Genomic DNA, 18,923 nt, shown 5'->3' with positions numbered 1-18,923 from the left:
TAACACTTTGCCTGGGTTAGAGCTGCCAGGAATGTTCCACAGTGTGTCATTACACCTGTCTGTGTCTGTCAAATATTTATTCAATTGCCTGTGTTTTTATTGTTCAAAAACACATTGAAAAACGTGCTTTCTTACTTTAGGGTGGGCTTGCCTCTCCACGGGTCTGACCTATAACTTGGCCTAGTGGTTTTATACCTCGTTGTCGCCATGGAGATAGAAAGGTTGAGGCAAAAGCAGACGAAGACACAACAGACGCACACTAAGACACAACAGACGCACACTTAGACACAGACGCACACTTAGACACACAGACGCACACTTAGACACAGACGCACACTTAGACACACAGACGCACACTTAGACACAGACGCACACTAAGACACAACAGACGCACACTTAGACACACAGAGACACACTTAGACACAGACGCACACTTAGACACAGACGCACACTAAGACACAGACGCACACTAAGACACAACAGACGCACACTTAGACACACAGACGCACACTTAGACACAACAGACGCACACTTAGACACAACAGACGCACACTTAGACACAACAGACGCACACTTAGACACAACAGACGCACACTTAGACACAACAGACGCACACTTAGACACAGACGCACACTTAGACACAGACGCACACTAAGACACAGACGCACACTAAGACACAACAGACGCACACTAAGACACAACAGACGCACACTTAGACACAGACGCACACTTAGACACACAGACGCACACTTAGACACAGACGCACACTTAGACACAGACGCACACTTAGACACACAGACGCACACTTAGACACAGACGCACACTAAGACACAACAGACGCACACTTAGACACACAAACACACACTAAACACTGGACTGAGACGTCACTTCAGCTCCAGATGAAGCTCATGAGGCCAGAGCAGCTGTAGAGACGAGTATCATAGCAACCAAAGAGCCAATCAGGAGAGAGGATGTCGCTAACGCTAACAGGAGCGACCTCGGGGACAGAAGGACCTGATTTGTCTGTTATTAATGTTCAGATCTTGATTTACAGACACAATAGTGAAATAAAAACCCCAGGATCATGTAGAGGGTTAATACGAACATTTAAGACCAGAATGAGTCTGAAGCAGCAGAGACAGAGAGAGGGGACGGTTTATTAAAAAAAATAAATAAACAAACTGAAAAAAAACAACAACACCAAATAACTTAAATAAAAAAAATAAAACAAAAATAATAATAAAAAAACTCAAAATAACAAAAAATATAAACTCTAAATTTTAAATTATAGATAAATTAACCCAAGATAACAAGAAAATTTAAATAAATAAACTCAAAATAACAAAAAAAATAAATAAAAATAACTCAAAATAACTCAACTTAAAAATTAACTCAGAATAACTCAAAAACAAACTAAGAAACAAAAATAAAAAAATAAAAAAATCTCAAAATAACTAAAAAAAAATGATCCCAGGATCATGTAGAAGGTTAATACGAACATTTAAGACCAAAATGAGACAGCAGCAAGTACAGAGAGTGGGACAGTTTTTCAAAAAAATTAAAATAAACAGAAAAAAACCAAACTACCAAATAACTTAAATAAACAAAAAAAAATAAATAATAAAAAAACAAAATAACAAAAAATATAAACTCAAAATAGCAAAATATAAATAAAATAATATTAAGAAATTAAGAAAATTTAAATAAATAAACTCAAAATAACTAAAAAAAACACAAAAACTAAAAATAACTTAAAAAAAACAAAACAATAAAAAAAATCTCAAAATAACTCAAATAACTTAAAAATTAACTCAGAATAACAAAAAACAAAAACTAAAAAACAAACAAAAAAATTTATACAAAAACTCAAAATAAATTAAAAACAAAATCTCAAAATAATAAAAAAAAATGACCCCAGGATCATGTAGAGGGTTAATACGAACATTTAAGACCAAAATGAGTCTGAAGCAGCAGAGACAGAGAGAGGGGACAGTTTTTCAATAAAAAGTGAACTGGAGCCAGAGTCTGGAGCTGGAAACACGCCCACGGTCACTTCCTGTTTAGAACGCGCTGACCGAGCGGTTTTAGCCTCGTCCAGTTACATAAACAGTTTATGATCACAAAACATCAGTATCTCAGCAGTTTCGGTTTTATCCGCCCTCGTCTGTGTTAAATGTCATTGACCTGGAGAACGTGGTCGTCTGAAACGCAGCGACGGAAACGTCTCCGTCGCTTTAACGCTCTGTTGTGTGATTCAGGTATGCTCAGGTGGACCCTTCATAAGAAAGTCCAGAAGAACCCGGTCAACAGCCTGTCCCTGGTGTGGCTGCTCATCAAGGAACTGGAGAAAGTATGTCCAGATTTTATTCATCATTTTTAACATGACCAGACAAACGGAGTCCATGACATCAGACGACACGGCGATGACACACGAGAACGTCAAGGCCCTGCCCACCAGCCCCAAGGCCCCGCCCACCAGCCCCAAGTTCATCTACAGTTGTCCGTCGCTATATCGCAGTTCGCCTTTCGTAGTTTCGTTTATTTCTTTTTTTTTTGCACAATTTTGCGTGTTTTTTTTTCAGCGTATTTACATAAACGTTGGATCTCAGTGTGACTCTGAAGTGCTGTACGTTTGAGATTTGTTTTCTCCCCGACAAAACCCACAATGTCGATGAAACGTTCTGCACCGACAAAGACGCCGACGAAGGTTTGAACTTTGAGAGAGTTTAAACGAGAGAGAAATGTGAGAAAATGTTAACGCCTGTGTGAGAAAAGTGTATAAAGTGTGTGGTGAGGGGTTTTACAGACAAAAACAGAGAGAATAATGTAAAAATAAAGAGGATACTTCGCTGATTTTGGAGAGCGACATGAAGTTTCTGGAGGCCGATCTGGAAAATGGGGGGACAATTTCTTGACATAATCCTGGACTTGGAGGTGAGATTTGACAGATGTTCAAACACAGATCAATAATCCACCTCATCCCAGTCCTTACATTTCCATGTCTTTTCACAAAACTATCAGTTGTTTTTTTTTGAGTTGATGAAACAGAAAAACAAAATAAATGTAAATGTTTAAACTTGAGAAAGGTTTTTATGGACAGAATTATATTTATTTTTCCGTGGACCCTCCCTGGACGGAAAGACGCAGCCGACGCAGCCGACGCAGCCGACGCAGCCGACGCAGCCGACGCAGCCGACGCAGCCGACTCACTCAGACTCATATGTTTTTTTTTATCATCTCATTTATCGTTTGCGTTTCTTCTGGTGGATATTTGAGTTTCAGTCTCGTCACATTTGCAGTTTTAAATCTTTTCATCTGTAAACACAAACACAGGAGGAGCAAAGGCTGAACCGCTTCATTTCTGTATTTTCTCGGAGCGTGTTCTGAGTAAAACACGACACGACGGAACAAAGGGGCTGGTGTTGCTTATTACATAATCTCCATAATTGTTTGAGTTGGTTTGTGATGATCTGGGCCTGGGGTGACACTTTAAACTCTCACATTTCACTTTATTTACACACAGTTTTCTTTGTTTTACGTTTCTGTTCTTGTGAAATAATTTGCAGCTGCACTATTTGTATAAAACAAACTCTTTTTATTTGAACGTTTGCGCTCACAGACTCGCCTTAAGCCCGTCTGACTTTCACCGGGTTAAAACGGATCGTTCAAAAACCAGATTTTTGTTTATAGCTCAGTATTTAAACCAAAATGTCTCACATGTTTTTATATTTTTTCCATCCAGTTGTGTTTTTGTTTTTTGTAAATACACTGGTCCCTGGTTTATCGCGGGCGTCACGTTCTAAAAATGACCCGCAACAGGTGAAATCCGTGAAGTATCATCTTTATTTTTTACATTATTCTCTCTGTTTTGTCTGTAAAACCCCTCACCACACACTTTATACACTTTTCTCACACAGGCGTTAACATTTTCTCACATTTCTCTCTCGTTTAAACTCTCTCAAAGTTCAAACCTTCGTAGGCGTCTTTGTCGGTGCAGAACGTTTCATCGACATTGTGGGTTTTGTCGGGGAGAAAACAAATTGCAAACGTACAGCACTTCAGAGTCACACTGAGATCCAACGTTTATGTAAATTTGTCTGAACACATTCTGTACTGGACAGGAGACACGGCACGGAGGAGACTGATGGACAATGGTCTACAGTCCAACAGCCAATCAGGACGCACGACACAATGGTCTACAGTCCAACAGCCAATCAGGACGCACGACACGATGGTCTACAGTCCAACAGCCAATCAGGACGCACGACACAATGGTCTACAGTCCAACAGCCAATCAGGACGCACGACACAATGGTCTACAGTCCAACAGCCAATCAGGACGCACGACACAATGCACATTTATACACTGTTAAAAAAAAAAAACATGTAAAATTGCACTAAAAAATAAGCGAGACAGTGAAAGTTGAACCGCGATACAACGAGGGACAAACTGTATATGAATCAATCTGAAGTTTCTATTTGTAGCTAATCTGAGGAATTATTATTTTTCTTTTTTTCTGCAGGCGGAAAGATGGAACAGTCGCAAAAACATCCTCCCTCTTCTGCACACGCTCATGTACGCGCTGATCCAGGTGAGTCTGACAGGTGCACTGCGATGCTAAAAGGAAATTTTTTTTTTTTTTACAATAAGGAAGTAGTTCTGAGGTCGATCACTTACCTTGGTTCTTTTTACTCACCTGTGCTTTTGTCCTTACGCCGCCCGGGCTTCTCGGATATTCCAGACGATCCACATTCCGGATGAACTCTATAAACGTGTGTACGACTTCTGCAAAAGACTCCTGACCTACCCACAGCCCTACTGCACCGTGGGCCTCAGCTGCACCAAGCAGATCAAGAAGGAGCGGGCCATTCCAGGTGAAACGCCGTTACATAATCGTCACATCGTTTAGGCGTGCGCTCCTCACATACCGAACTCCTAATTCTCTTTTTTATTGTGTCTCTTAGTGAAATCTCCAAAGATAGAACGAGACAAACTATATTCTACTGATTTAAATAGTAAAAGAAAACGTAAATTCTGTAACTGGACAAAACGTTTTAGAGTGAAGATGGCGATGCGTCCAGGGGGGAGGAGCTAACGACTGAAACTAGCACTTGGTCGTTTACCGTTTCTGTTTTAGTGTAACAGACCTCGCTCCGTGTGAACTGCGCCTGAGTCGTACTTTGCGTAATCATTCAGGCCTCTACTGGCTGCTCTCACACCTATTAGCATACTGGCTATTAGCATACTGGCTATTAGCATACTGGCTATTAGCATACTGGCTAGCACTACTGTTTCCTTGTTTAGATTTAGATCTGAGGATGTTGTTATAAGTAGAAGACGGATTATGTCTAAGGCCTCATTTCTGTCTTTCTTAACAAAAATCTCTTCTGTCTCTCACATTTCTTTTCTGTGGCTCAGATCTGACCCTCTCTCTGTCCAAAGCAGTGGTCAGTGTGTTTGAGATGCAGATGAACAGCAGACTGTGTCCTGAGCTGCTCTCTCTCTTCTTCTTTTGTGTTTTTTGTGTGTTTGAGATGCAGATGAACAGCAGACTGTGTCCTGAGCTGCTCTCTCTCTTCTTCTTTTGTGTTTTTTGTGTGTTTGAGATGCAGATGAACAGCAGACTGTGGTCCTGAGCTGTTCTCTCTCTTCTTCTTTTGTGTTTTTTTGTGTGTTTGAGATGCAGATGAACAGCAGACTGTTGTCCTGAGCTGCTCTTGCGTCGGTGTTTTAGTTTCTCCAGTGTAACGTCATTTTGCTCCAAAAGAAAATCAAATCTGTCACCTGGTCAGAACATTGTAGGAGTGAAGACGTTACTTATTTCAGTTCAGACAGAAATAAGTCGGTGTCCAGCAGTGATCTGACCAGCAGGGAGGAGCTAACCACACTAAACCTGTAAACAGCTTTTGTTTACAGTTTGTTTGTGCGTCAGGTCTGTGCGAGTGTGAACTGTGCCTGAGTCAGAGTCATTCAAGCCCCTAATGAGTGATTTCACACCTGTTAGCATCCTGGTTAGCCCTGTTGTTTTCTTTGTTCTCTTTAATTGGAGTAGACCACATTGTACATAAAGTTCTACATAATAACCAAGTACTTTTGAGAGTATTTGAAGTATTCTGTTTTATTGTTTCAAATACAGGTCTCACTTTTCAGAGGATGGTCGTCGCCGAACAGAGATTAAAAAACGATCTGTACCGTTTCCAGGAGAGGTGAGCGTCACCTCTAAATGTCTGATATTTTGAAGCCCCAGATTTAACCCGTTTACTCTGTGTTTACTCTGTGTTTACTCTGTGTTTACTCTGTGTTTACTCTTTGTTTACTCTGTTTTCTCCCTGTTTTCTCTCTGTTTACTCTGTTTTCTCTCTGTTTACTCTGTTTTCTCTCTGTTTTCTCTCCGTTTACTCTGTTTTCTCTCTGTTTTCTCTCTGTTTACTCTGTTTTCTCTCTGTTTTCTCTCTGTTTACTCTGTTTTCTCCCTGTTTACTCTCTGTTTTCTCCCTGTTTTCTCTCTGTTTTCTCTCTGTTTTCTCTCTGTTTACTCTGTTTTCTCTCTGTTTTCTCTCTGTTTTCTCTCTGTTTTCTCTCTGTTTTCTCCCTGTTTTCTCTCTGTTTACTCTGTTTTCTCTCTGTTTTCTCTCTGTTTTCTCTCTGTTTACTCTCTCTGTTTTCTCTCTGTTTTCTCTCTGTTTACTCTGTTTTCTCTCTGTTTACTCTCTCTGTTTTCTCTCTGTTTTCTCTCTGTTTACTCTGTTTTCTCTCTGTTTTCTCTCTGTTTACTCTGTTTTCTCTCTGTTTTCTCTCTGTTTTCTCTCTGTTTACTCTGTTTTCTCTCTGTTTTCTCTCTGTTTTCTCTCTGTTTTCTCTCTGTTTACTCTCTGTTTACTCTTTTCTCTCTGTATTCTCTGTTTACTCTATTTTCTGTTTACTCTGTTTTCTCTCTGTTTTCTCTCTGTTTTCTCTCTGTTTACTCTCTGTTTACTCTGTTTTCTCTCTGTTTTCTCTCTGTTTTCTCTCTGTTTTCTCTCTGTTTACTCTCTGTTTACTCTGTTTTCTCTCTGTTTTCTCTCTATTTTCTCTCTGTTTTCTCTCTGTTTTCTCTCTGTTTTCTCTCTGTTTACTGTTTTCTCTCTGTTTTCTCTGTTTACTCTCGTCTCTTTCTCTGTAGAGTTTTTGTCCTGGCCGATCCTGCCGTTTTCTCCTCTTCCTTGTGCCGAGTGGTGCGTGACGACATCGAGGCGTCGGCGGCGACCTCCAGGGGGCGTGTCTCTCCTTTTGACCACATGTGCAGCGTGGTCCAACACGCCATCCAGGCCAACGTGGGTCTGGAGCAGAGCGACGGCTCCAGACTGGCCCGAGCGCTCAAGGTCAGGGATTTTAAGTATTATTCAAACCTCCATGTCACACACAGACCTGGAGTGTGTTTTGTTTCATTGTTTAACACAAACCTGCAGATTTAGGCTGAGTTCTTCTCTCAAACTGAAAACACTCTGTTCCACCTTGTGATGTCATCATGTGGTGATACAGGAAGTGCTCCTCTGTGTTTTTAAACTCCACACACCTTCATTTATAGAATCATTTGGATCATTTCAGTCCTGGAGTTGTCACTTATCTCGACTGAACTAAAGGTAAAAGGAGGAGTTAACATGAAAACTACCACTTGATGACATCACAAGGTGGAATGTCGCGTTTTGAGCTTTGTAGATGTAACAGACTAATAATAAAATGACTCAAACATGTGTGAATGAAACAAAACACAACTCCAGGTCTGTTTTTGAGGAGGGAACAGCGTTAGAACACGGTTTCACGCTCACAAGTCCATTTTGCGTCACAAAGGAGTTTTAAACGTCACTTTCACTTTCACTTCCAGTGAAAAGTTTAGATCCGCTCACATCGTGGATCGTCGATACCAGATTCAGCATCATTTCCGATATTTGACACCCGCCCTGTTCGTCTTTGTTCTTTCTTCTGTTCAGTTCTTAGTTTTTTGGTGGATGTGGTTGTACCTGGGCCCACGTTTACACACAAACTCTCATCAAAACGTTTCCTGTCCAGATCCACTCAGCAGGTGGTCGTCGCGTGTTTAAAGCTGCACTCTGCAACTTTGGTTGAGGTTACACTGCAGCGTGTTAACACTTTGCCTGGGTTAGAGCTGCCAGGAATGTTCCACAGTGTGTCATTACACCTGTCTGTGTCTGTCAAATATTTATTCAATTGCCTGTGTTTTTATTGTTCAAAAACACATTGAAAAACGTGCTTTCTTACTTTAGGGTGGGCTTGCCTCTCCACGGGTCTGACCTATAACTTGGCCTAGTGGTTTTATACCTCGTTGTCGCCATGGAGATAGAAAGGTTGAGGCAAAAGCAGACGAGCGGCTTGAAGACTTCCTCTGTTTTTTGTCAGAGCTGTTCTAAACCACAGTCTGCTTCATGTGACTCTGCGCCGGAACGAACAGAAAGTCCCTCTAACTATAGACTGTTATATAAGTGGACATCGCTAACCCACTAGCCACCGCGCTACAAACAGGAAGTGATCATGGGCGCACTTCCTGCTCCATTGACTCTGGCTCCAATTCACTTCACATTGAAAAACTGCAGCTGTCAGACTCATTTTGGGCTTAAATGTTTGTATTAACCCTCTGCATGGTCCTGGGGGGCATTTTTTGAGTTTATTTATTTAATTTAGTTTTTTTATTTTTTTTATTTTGAGGGTTTTTTTGTGGGGTTGTGTTATTTTTATTTATTTATTTATTTATTTTGTTACATTGAGGGTTTTTTTTTTAGTTCATTTTCTTTCTTTTTTTTAGTTATTTAGAGTTTTTTTTTATTATTGTGAGTTGGGTTTTTTTCTTATTTTTATTATTAAAACAACTAAACGATTTTTTTTTCTTATTTTTTTGTTATTTTGAGTTATTTTTGTTTGTTTTTTTGTTTGTTTTGAGTTTAATTTATTCATTTATTTATTCATTTTTTGAGTTTATTTTTGCTATTTTTTTATTTAGTTTTTTTTTGTTATTTTGAGTTTTTTTTGTGGGGTTGTGTTATTTTTATTTATTTATTTTTTGTTACATTGAGGGTTTTTTTTAGTTCATTTTCTTTCTTTTTTTAGTTATTTAGAGTTTTTTTTATTATTGTGAGTTGTTTTTTTTCTTATTTTTATTATCAAAACAACTAAAAGATTTTTTTTCTTCTTATTTTTTTGTTATTTTGAGTTATTTTTGTTTTTTTGTAGTTTTTTTTTGTTTTGAGTTTAATTTATTATTATTATTTTTTTAAACAGCGCCCCCTCTCTCTGTCTCTGCTGCTTCAGACTCATTCTGGTCTTAAATGTTCGTATTAACCCTCTACATGATCCTGGGGTTTTTATTTCACTTTTGTGTCTGTAAATAAAGTTTTGAACATTAATAACGACACATGTACAGAGACTTTCTCTCACCTTCCTACTGCAGAGTTTAAATACGTTTATCGAGAAAATACAAAAGAATATCGATCATTTCCTGTTTGACGATGTCGCCCACGTCTCAGTGAACAGGAGGACGTATATAAACGTATTAAACTCTGCAGGGGGAAGGTGAAAAGTCCCTGTACATGTGTCGTTTGAGGCGGCTGCTGTGGAGATGTTCCACAGTACGGCATTAAACTTGTCTTGACGTACATTTGTTCAGCTCCAGGCGCCTCACCTCTCCACAGATTTGACCTGAGTTTAAATCCGTACTGTGGAGCTTTCCAGACAAATCAATAATATCTCCATGGAAACAGACAGGACATGAGAACAACATAAGAACAACAGAGCGTCAGGAGGGATTAAAAAAAGAGAAGATTAAACGGTTCCACTGTGACGTTTAGACGTTCACAGATGTGCAGCCTCAGGTTCAACAAACTCACATTTTAGTCAAAAGTTTGAATCGATCTGGTCTTTCCAAAAAAGATTTTGTAATCGTGCCATCCATCCATGTTCTTCCTCTTCTCCGGGGCCGGGTCACGGGGACATCAGTCTAAACAGGGACACCCAGACTTCCTTCACCCCAGACACAGTCCCTCCAGTGTGTCCTGGGTCCTCCCCGGGGCCTCCTTCCAGTGGGACATGAACACCTCCCTAGAGCCCGAGCCTCAGCTGCTCCTCTCCACATGGAGCAGCGGCTCTACTCCGAGCTCCTCACTCTGTCTCTAAGGGAGCGCCCGCACACCCTGCGGAGGAAACTCGGGCGCTCGTATCTGTGATCTCGTCCTTTCGGCCCAGAGCTCCTCAGGTGAGGACAGACTGAGGACAGTCCAGAGCTTTGACTTTAGACTCAGCTCCTTCTTCACCACGACAGACGAGACTCTGATCTCGGGTCTGGTTCAGGACTGAGAGGATGGAGCGAGATTGTCCTCGTGCATTTCCGTTTTGGGGTTTTCTTTGCATAAAGTGCAGTTGGATCGATTGTTTTGACATATTTGAGCATAAAGTCGAGTGAATTCTCTATCAGTTTAAAGAAACATCTCGTCTTATTATTTTATCTTAAACCTTTGGCTCAGAGTTCATCCTTTTTTCAAACAGTGTCAGGGACTAATTTTCTCCAGTAAAACCACAGAGGGGACATCTTGTTGTAGTGACATCATTTAATTAGAAAAATGCCCTCCACATTCTGAGTTTATATAAATGGACATGACCTTAGCCGCTGAGTTTCATACAGGACGTGATCATGATGCACTTCCTGTTCCGTTTGCAGCAGTTCTGTTCAAACCTCACACCTGCTGCACGTCCAAGGCCCGAGACTTTAAAATGTCCAACGTGAACTGGACCTGAATAAAAAAATACAATCTGCTTGTGATTAAACTCTTCATCTGAAAACTTACAATAAAATAAAATCATGCACATGTGGGGTCCAACAACAGACTGTTTATGTAAATGGACATAGTTAAGACTCGACTGTGGCTCCAGTTCACTTTCTATTGAAAAACTGTCTCCTCTCTCTCTGTCTCTGCTGCTTCAGACTCGCCATTTTGGTCTTAAATGTTCGTATTAACCCTCTACATGAGCTTAGGTTCATTTTTTTAAAGTTAATTTCAGTTTTTTGTTTGTTTTTTTGTTTGTTTTTTTTTAGTTATTTTGAGTTTATTATTATTATTTAGTTTATTTTCTTCATTTTTGGAGTTATTTTGAGGGGTTTTTTTTGTTTTTGTTTTTTTTTGTTAGATTCTGAGTTCAGAAGCCCATCATGAAAAGAAAAAGAACAAGGCCAGTTACGTCGCCCGGACTGGCGTTACCGGGGCCCCACCCTGGAGCCAGGCCTGGGGTGGGTGCTCGGCAGCGAGCTCCTGGTGGCCGGGCCTTTCCCCACGGGGCCCGGTCGGGCCCAGCCCGAAGAAACGACGTGGGGCCGTCCTCCCGTGGACCCACCACCTGCGGGAGGAGCCATGAGGGGCGGGTGCGGAGAGATCCGGGTAGCAGTCGAAGGCAGGGACCTCGACGACCGGATCTCCGGACATGGAGACTAGCTCTGGGGACATGGAATGTCACCTCGCTGGGGGGGGAGGAGCCTGAGCTTGTGCGGGAGGTTGAGCGTTACCGGCTAGATATAGTCGGCCTCACCTCCACGCACAGCTTGGGCTCTGGAACCCATCTTCTTGAGAGGGGTTGGACTCTCCATTTCTCTGGCGTTGCCCGCGGGGAGCGGCGGCGAGCTGGTGTGGGCTTGCTCATTGCCCCACAGCTCAGCCGCTGCGTGTTGGGGTTCACTCCGGTGAACGAGAGGGTCGCGTCCCTGCGCCTTCGGGTCGGGGACAGGTCTCTCACTGTTGTGTCGGCCTACGGGCTAAACAGCAGTGCAGAGTACCCGGCCTTCTTGGAGTCCCTGGGAGGGGTACTAGACAGTGCACCAACCGGGGACTCCGTTGTTCTCCTGGGGGACTTCAACGCCCATGTGGGTAATGACAGTGACACTTGGAGGGGAGTGATTGGGAGGAACGGCCTCCCCGATCTGAACCCGAGCGGTGTTTTGTTATTGGACTTCTGTGCTAGTCACAGTTTGTCCATAACAAACACCATGTTCGAGCACAAGGGTGTCCATCGGTGCACGTGGCACCAGGACACTCTAGGTCGGAGGTCGATGATCGACTTTGTTGTCGTGTCATCTGACCTCCGACCGCGTGTCTTGGACACTCGGGTGAAGAGAGGGGCTGAGCTGTCAACTGATCACCACCTGGTGGTGAGTTGGATCCGCTGGCGGAGGAGGAAGCCGGACAGACCTGGCAGGCCCAAGCGTATTGTGAGGGTCTGCTGGGAACGTCTGGCGGAGCCCTCTGTCAGGGGGGTCTTCAACTCCCACCTCCGGGAGAGCTTCTCCCTGATCCCGGGGGAGGTTGGAGACATGGACTCCGAGTGGGCCATGTTCTCCACCTCTATTGTTGATGCGGCTGCTCGTAGCTGTGGTCGTAAGGTCTGTGGTGCTTGTCGCGGCGGCAATCCCCGAACCCGGTGGTGGACACCGGAAGTAAGGGATGCCGTCAAGCTGAAGAAGGAGTCCTATCGAGCCTTGTTGGCTCGTGGGACTCCTGAGGCAGCTGATGAGTACCGGCGGGCCAAGCGTGCAGGCAGTCACAGAGGCAAAAACTCGGGGTTGGGAGGAGTTCGGGGAGGCCATGGAGGAGGACTATCGGACGGCCTCAAAGAGATTCTGGCAAACCGTCCGACGCCTCAGGAGGGGAAAGCAGTGCTTCAACAACACTGTTTACAGTGCGGGTGGAGAGCTGCTGACCTCGACTGGGGATGTTGTCGGGCGGTGGAAGGAATACTTTGAGGATCTCCTCAATCCCACTGTCACGTCTTCCGAGAAGGAAGCAGAAACTGGGGACCCAGAGGCGGACTCGTCCATCACCCTGGCTGAAGTCACTGAGGTGGTTGGCAAGCTCCTCGGTGGCAAGGCTCCGGGGGTGGATGAGATCCGTCCTGAGTACCTCAAGTCTCTGGATGTTGTGGGGCTGTCTTGGCTGACACGTCTCTGCAACATCGCGTGGCGGTCGGGGACAGTACCTGTGGAATGGCAGACCGGGGTGGTGGTCCCTCTGTATAAAAAGGGGGACCGGAGGGTGTGTTCCAATTACAGGGGAATCACACTCCTCAGCCTTCCCGGTAAGGTCTATTCCAGGGTGCTGGAGAGGAGAATCCGACCGATAGTCGAACCTCGGATTCAGGAGGAGCAGTGTGATTTTCGTCTTGGTCGAGGAACACTGGACCAACACTTTGCCCAACCAGTCCACATGTGTTTTGTGGATCTGGAGAAGGCATTCGCCCGTGTCCCTCGTGGTGTCCTTTGGGGGGTGCTCTGGGAGTATGGGGTCCGGGGCTCTTTGCTAAGGGCTGTCCGGTCCCTGTATGACCGGAGCAGGAGCTGTGTTCGCATTGCCGGCAGTAAGTCAGACCTGTTCCCAGTGCATGTTGGACTCCGCCAGGGCTGCCCTTTGTCACCGGTTCTGTTCATTATATTTATGGACAGAATTTCTAGGCGCAGCCAGGGGCCGGAGGGGGCCTGGTTTGGGAACCACAGGATTTCATCTCTGCTGTTTGCGGATGATGTTGTCCTGATGCTTCTTCGAGCCAGGACCTGCAGCAGGCACTGGGGCGGTTTGCAGCCGAGTGTGAAGCGGCTGGGATGAGAATCAGCTCCTCCAAATCCGAGGCCATGGTTCTCGACCGGAAAAAGGTGGTTTGCTCTCTCCGGGTGGGTGGTGAGTCTCTGCCCCAAGTGGAGGAGTTCAAGTATCTCGGGGTCTTGTTCACGAGTGAGGGAAGGATGGAGCGGGAGATTGACAGGCGGATCGGTGCAGCGTCTGCAGTGATGCGGTCGCTGTATCGGTCCGTTGTGGTAAAGAAGGAGCTGAGCCGGAAGGCGAAGCTCTCGATTTACCGGTCAATCTACGTTCCTGCCCTCACCTATGGTCATGAGCTTTGGGTAATGACCGAAAGGACAAGATCGCGGATACAAGCGGCTGAAATGGGCTTCCTCCGCAGAGTGGCCGGGCGCACCCTTAGGGATAGGGTGAGGAGCTCGGTCACACGGGAGGAGCTCGGAGTAGAGCCGCTGCTCCTACACGTTGAGAGGAGCAGCTGAGGCTCAGGCATCTGCTCAGGATGCCTCCTGGACACCTCCCTAGGGAGGTGTTCTGGGCATGTCCCACCGGGAGGAGGCCCCGGGGAAGACCCAGGACACGCTGGAGGGACTATGTCTCTCTGGCCTGGGAACGCCTTGGGGTCCCACCGGAGGAGCTGGAGGACGTGTCTGGGGTGAGGGAAGTCTGGGAGTCCCTGCTTAGACTGATGCCCCCGCGACCCGGCCCCGGATAAGAGGAAGAAAATGGATGGATGGATGGAGATTCTGAGTTCATTTAAATTTTTTATTTGTTATTTTGAGTTTATTTATTTGAGTTATTTTTAGTTTTTGTTGTTTTTTGTTATTTTGAGTTTATTTTATTTTTTATTATTTTGAGTTTATTTATCTTTTGTTATTTTGAGTTTAGTTACTTTTTTTAATTTTATTTTTTTTTGAGTTATTTTGAGTATATTTTTTTATATATATTTTTTTGTGTTTTATATATTTATTTATTTTTGTTTTTTTCACAAACTGTCCCCTGTCTCTGTCCCTGCTGGTGTCAGACTCGTCATTTTGTTTTGGGGTTTTTATTTCACTATTGTGTCTGTAAATCAAGATCTGAACATTAATAACAGACACATCAGGTCCTTCTGTCCCCGAGGTCGCTCCTGTTAGCGTTAGCATTAGCGTTAGCGACAGGTTTGATTGCGGGAGGGGGCGTTACCTTCAGCAGCCTCTGTCCTGATTGGCTGTTTGTGGTGACGTCACACTCTTCCTCACACAGTCCGTGCTCCGCTCTTACCTGTGGCGTGTTTTTCTGAACAGGACGCGGGTCGTGACGTGGAGCACTATTTTCAGGAAGTGCTGTCGGCGTTTGAACAGCGCGCGGACCAGAGCGACGCCCTGAGCGGCCGCCTGCTCCAGCTCTACCATCAGATCGTGGCTGACACAGGTGAGACACAGGAGCGCTCAGACGTCTGGACACGCCCTCCTTCAATGTGTTTTTTTTATTTTTCTTCATTTGTACTTCTTTGTACTTCATGTACGCACAGTAAATCATCAAATATATGAAGTAAAATCTATGGAAAATGGTAAATTATCACATTTTTATACAGCGCTTTTCAACTTTGAAGTCACTCAAAGCGCTTTACATCACACGTTCACACACACACACACACACACACACACACACACACTGGGGGCGAGGGGGTCTAAGTGTCTTGCCCAAGGACACGACAACAGCATACTCTACCAACTGAGCCACTGTCGATCTTTGCTTTGTTGATTTTAGAGGGTTTTTTTTACTGTATTTTCTGGACTAAACGTCGCTCTGGAGTATAAAAATTGCAAAATAATGAAGAAAAAACATTTACAAGTCGCACTTTTTACTTTTATAAACAAACAGAAAACATCAAATATATGACATAAGTTATAGGGAATTATTTAATCAAGAAAAAACTTAAATTCCATTCCATTAAGTATGTTTTTATATCTATATTCAAATCGTCAAAGTCTCCACACGTTCAGTTATTTCACTTTTTTTCTTTACTACTGTATTTTCCGTCGCTCTGGAGAATAAGTCGCACTTTTGGGGAAGTTTATTTTACAAAATCCGAGCCCAAGAGCAGACATTTTATCTTTAAATGAAGTTATAATAAAAACAATGTCTAAACTGTAGCAGCCTCAGGGATTTCATCTGAGCCCGAGGGAGAAAAAACTGGATTATTTTATATGAAACGTAAAAAAAACAAAATGAAATGACACAAACCTCGTGACCCGACGTCCACGAGGGGCTAACTGCTCGTCTGGGGCTTTCTTTCTTCTCACTCTGAATAAATATCAATAAAAATGTCAAAGATTGTTAATTATATCTACGTCTTAGTTCATTTCCTGTCTGAACGGAGCTTTTGAAAATGTGGGCGTGGCAGAGCGCTGACGTCCGAGTGCGACGACTTATACATGTTTAAAACTGCTTCACAACTAGAGCATAAAAGTCAAATATTAAGAACAAAACACTAAATTAAATACATAAATATGAGGGACTGTTCCTTTAACGTAAGATTTTAACAGTTAATCAGATAAATAAAGTGGAAAAAACAACACGTTTACTCTGGATCTCACTCCAAAAAGTCACACTTATCGTCCAGAAAATACCATAAATGTTTTTCTTTGCTTCATAATTCCATGTTTCTCACTTTTTCTGTGTTTATGAAACGTCGACAGTAGTAAAAATAAACAAAACAGAAACAGTGACCGAGGGGGCGTGTCCACGTGCAGTAATGTCCCTCGTCCCTCGATTAGACGGTGACATCATATGAGCCGACCACAGCTCAGTTACATAACATGTGGTGACGCCTTAAAGCTACAGCACAAACGGCTCGTTCAGACCGGATCTGGGATAAGACATCTGTGTCAATTAAATCAAAGTCTCTTATTCACAGAAGGACCAGTATCGGGTATAAATGAACATATGTACTTTTTAATTTTATTTAATTTGATATATATTTTATATTATATACATTATATATTTATTTTATTTTTTATTTTATTTTACCTTTATTTATTTATATTTTATTTTTATTTATTTATGTATTTTATTTTTATATATTTTATTTTTTATTTTTTGTTAATATAATTTTTATTATAATTTTTATGTATTGATTTATTTATTTATGTATTTTATTTTTATATATTTTATTATTTATTGATTTTTTACTTTATTTGTATTTATCTTTATACAGGGGAATTACAGTTACTTTTCTAACTTAAAATAAATACTTGTCAGTACTTCATCGTGTCATTTTGGGTTTGAGCTGCACAGTGTTAGAAAGAACAGAGAAAACACAGAACTTAGTGATATTTTCATCTTTTTCCCTCAAAACTCAAGCTGTTTGTAATAATAACATGTTTTTCTCTTAAATATAATGCACCTCTGTGTAAAAGTAAAAGTACTCTGAATGCAGTACTCTACGCTACAAAACACATTTTAATTTGCATATTGGGACAAAGATCTCTGGAAGTATTTAGACAGTACAAGTTCTTCTCTCAAACTGAAAACACTCCGTTCCACCTTGTGATGTCATCATGTGGTGATACAGGAAGTGCTCCACTGTGTTTTTAAACTCCACACACCTTCATTTATAGAATCATCTGGATCATTTCAGTCCTGGAGTTGACACTTAACTCGACTGAACTAAAGGTAAAAGGAGGAGTTCACTTGAAAACTACCACTTGATGACATCACAAGGTGGAACAGAGCGTTTTGAGCTTTGTAGATGTGACAGACTGATAATAAAGTGTGACTGAAACATGTGAATGAAACAAAACACAACTCCAGGTCTGTTTTTGAGGAGGTAACAGCGTTAGAACACGGATTAAAGCTGCAGGAGTCAGGTGTGTGTGTGTGTGTGGGGTGTGTGTGTGGGTGTGTGTGTGTGTGTTTGTGTGTGTGTGTGTGTTGGGGTGGGTGTGTGTGTGTGTTTGATGTTCGTTGTTTATTTACCTCACACACACTGACCTATAAAATGGTAGAATTGTCTTTGATTTATTTCTGGGCATCTGTTTCCATAACATCCGTGTTATTTTTAAACCCGTGTCAGACCTGATGAGCTCCGGATGTGTGTTTTCACTCTGTGGATGTGACTCTGTGTTTGTGTGTGTTTGTGTGTGTTGTGTGTGTTGTGTGTGTTGTGTTTGCGTCTCTTTCGTCCCATATTCATGTTTGTGTTTATTCCAGAGCCGTCGTCCAGCGGAGCCCCGAGCGACTGCCCCCTGCCCAACCCGGACATGAGCTTCTACCTGTGGACGGAGGAGCTGGACATCTGTGAGTGTGTGTGGTCAATGTGAGGACAGCACAGGCCACGCGTCGCTAGGGGCGACTGGGGCGAGTGTTTGGCCCATTGAGCCGCAGGCGGGTTGAATCACGCTCCCATAGATTTATTTTATTAGTTTTTTAAAATAATAATAATAATAATAATAATAATAATAGAGTCAATGGGCTTCACCCATTGACTCAGTGTTGACGCTGACATGCTAGCAACAACAAATATGCATGTCCCACACTTACGGCGTGGGTTGCTAGGATACAGGAGTCTGTGCAGGGGGCGGTGCTGCCACGAAGTTGCAGCGTGAAAACAGCAATAGGCCCTACGCCCTCTATGGGCTCGGGCCTAAAAATAAAAATAATTAAAGCCGCAAGCGGCATCGAGCGGCCCTCGCAGGCCCGGCACTCCCTACAGGAGGCGCTAACGTGCCAGTTTTGTCCGTGTTATTGCAGCTTTGGGCTGGACGTGTCTCTAAACAAACACACAGTGGAAGGACTGATGCACCACTGTGGCAACACTGTGCAAAATACAAACTGGGCCCCCTGGACTTTTTTGACGGGAACGACCTGAAGTGTCACTGTGCCAAATTTCACATTCTTAATTGAAGTGAATAAGTCGTTATTAGACTTTAAAATGTACGAAAATTAGTACATTTTCCCATTAGGATAACATGGGCTGTTTTATGCATCGCCATGGCAACACGGTGAAAAATATGACATGGGTCCAGTTGACTTTTTTCATCAGGATGACATGAAGAGTCATTGTGGCAATTTTGACAATATTCCATGAAACTAATGTTTTTCTGATGATTGGATAAATGTGGGAGGTTTCCCATTAGGATAACAGTTTGTCACATCGCCATGGCAACACGGAGCAAAAAACACATGGGTCTGATTGACTTTATTGATTGGGATGACCCAATAGACTCATTGTTTTATTTTATTTGTGATTATTATTATTGTTTGTGATCTAAAAGCACAATTGATGTAAATGTGACGACTCCAAACCTTTTTCAACATTTAAAGATGTTTGT

The 18,923-nt window shown here is 42.8% G+C and overlaps 1 protein-coding gene across 1 annotated transcript; it reads left to right on the top strand.

Moving 5' to 3' along the window:
• Positions 1-2,075: 2,075 nt before the first annotated feature.
• Positions 2,076-17,912, top strand: LOC117378682 (phosphoinositide 3-kinase regulatory subunit 6-like). The gene is made up of 7 exons (XM_033975339.2): positions 2,076-2,350; positions 4,524-4,592; positions 4,743-4,875; positions 6,138-6,207; positions 7,164-7,362; positions 14,892-15,018; positions 17,803-17,912. The coding sequence occupies exons 1-7, from the start codon at positions 2,174-2,176 to the stop codon at positions 17,910-17,912; spliced, it is 885 nt and encodes a 294-aa protein (XP_033831230.2). The 5' UTR covers positions 2,076-2,173.
• The last annotated feature ends 1,011 nt before the right edge of the window (positions 17,913-18,923 follow it).

The sequence above is a fragment of the Periophthalmus magnuspinnatus genome, chromosome 1 (assembly GCF_009829125.3).
Source record: "Periophthalmus magnuspinnatus isolate fPerMag1 chromosome 1, fPerMag1.2.pri, whole genome shotgun sequence".
In the NCBI taxonomy this organism is placed as follows: Eukaryota; Metazoa; Chordata; class Actinopteri; order Gobiiformes; family Gobiidae; genus Periophthalmus; species Periophthalmus magnuspinnatus.
This window is presented reverse-complemented; position numbering and strand designations above follow the sequence as displayed.

Excerpts from the sequence above, each read along its gene's own strand:
- LOC117378682 (XM_033975339.2), top strand. The coding sequence starts at position 2,174 with ATGTCATTGACCTGGAGAACGTGGTCGTCTGAAACGCAGCGACGGAAA. Across the intron at positions 7,363-14,891 it reads GACTGGCCCGAGCGCTCAAG|GACGCGGGTCGTGACGTGGA; the intron begins GTCAGGGATTTT and ends TTTTCTGAACAG. Across the intron at positions 15,019-17,802 it reads TCAGATCGTGGCTGACACAG|AGCCGTCGTCCAGCGGAGCC; the intron begins GTGAGACACAGG and ends TGTTTATTCCAG.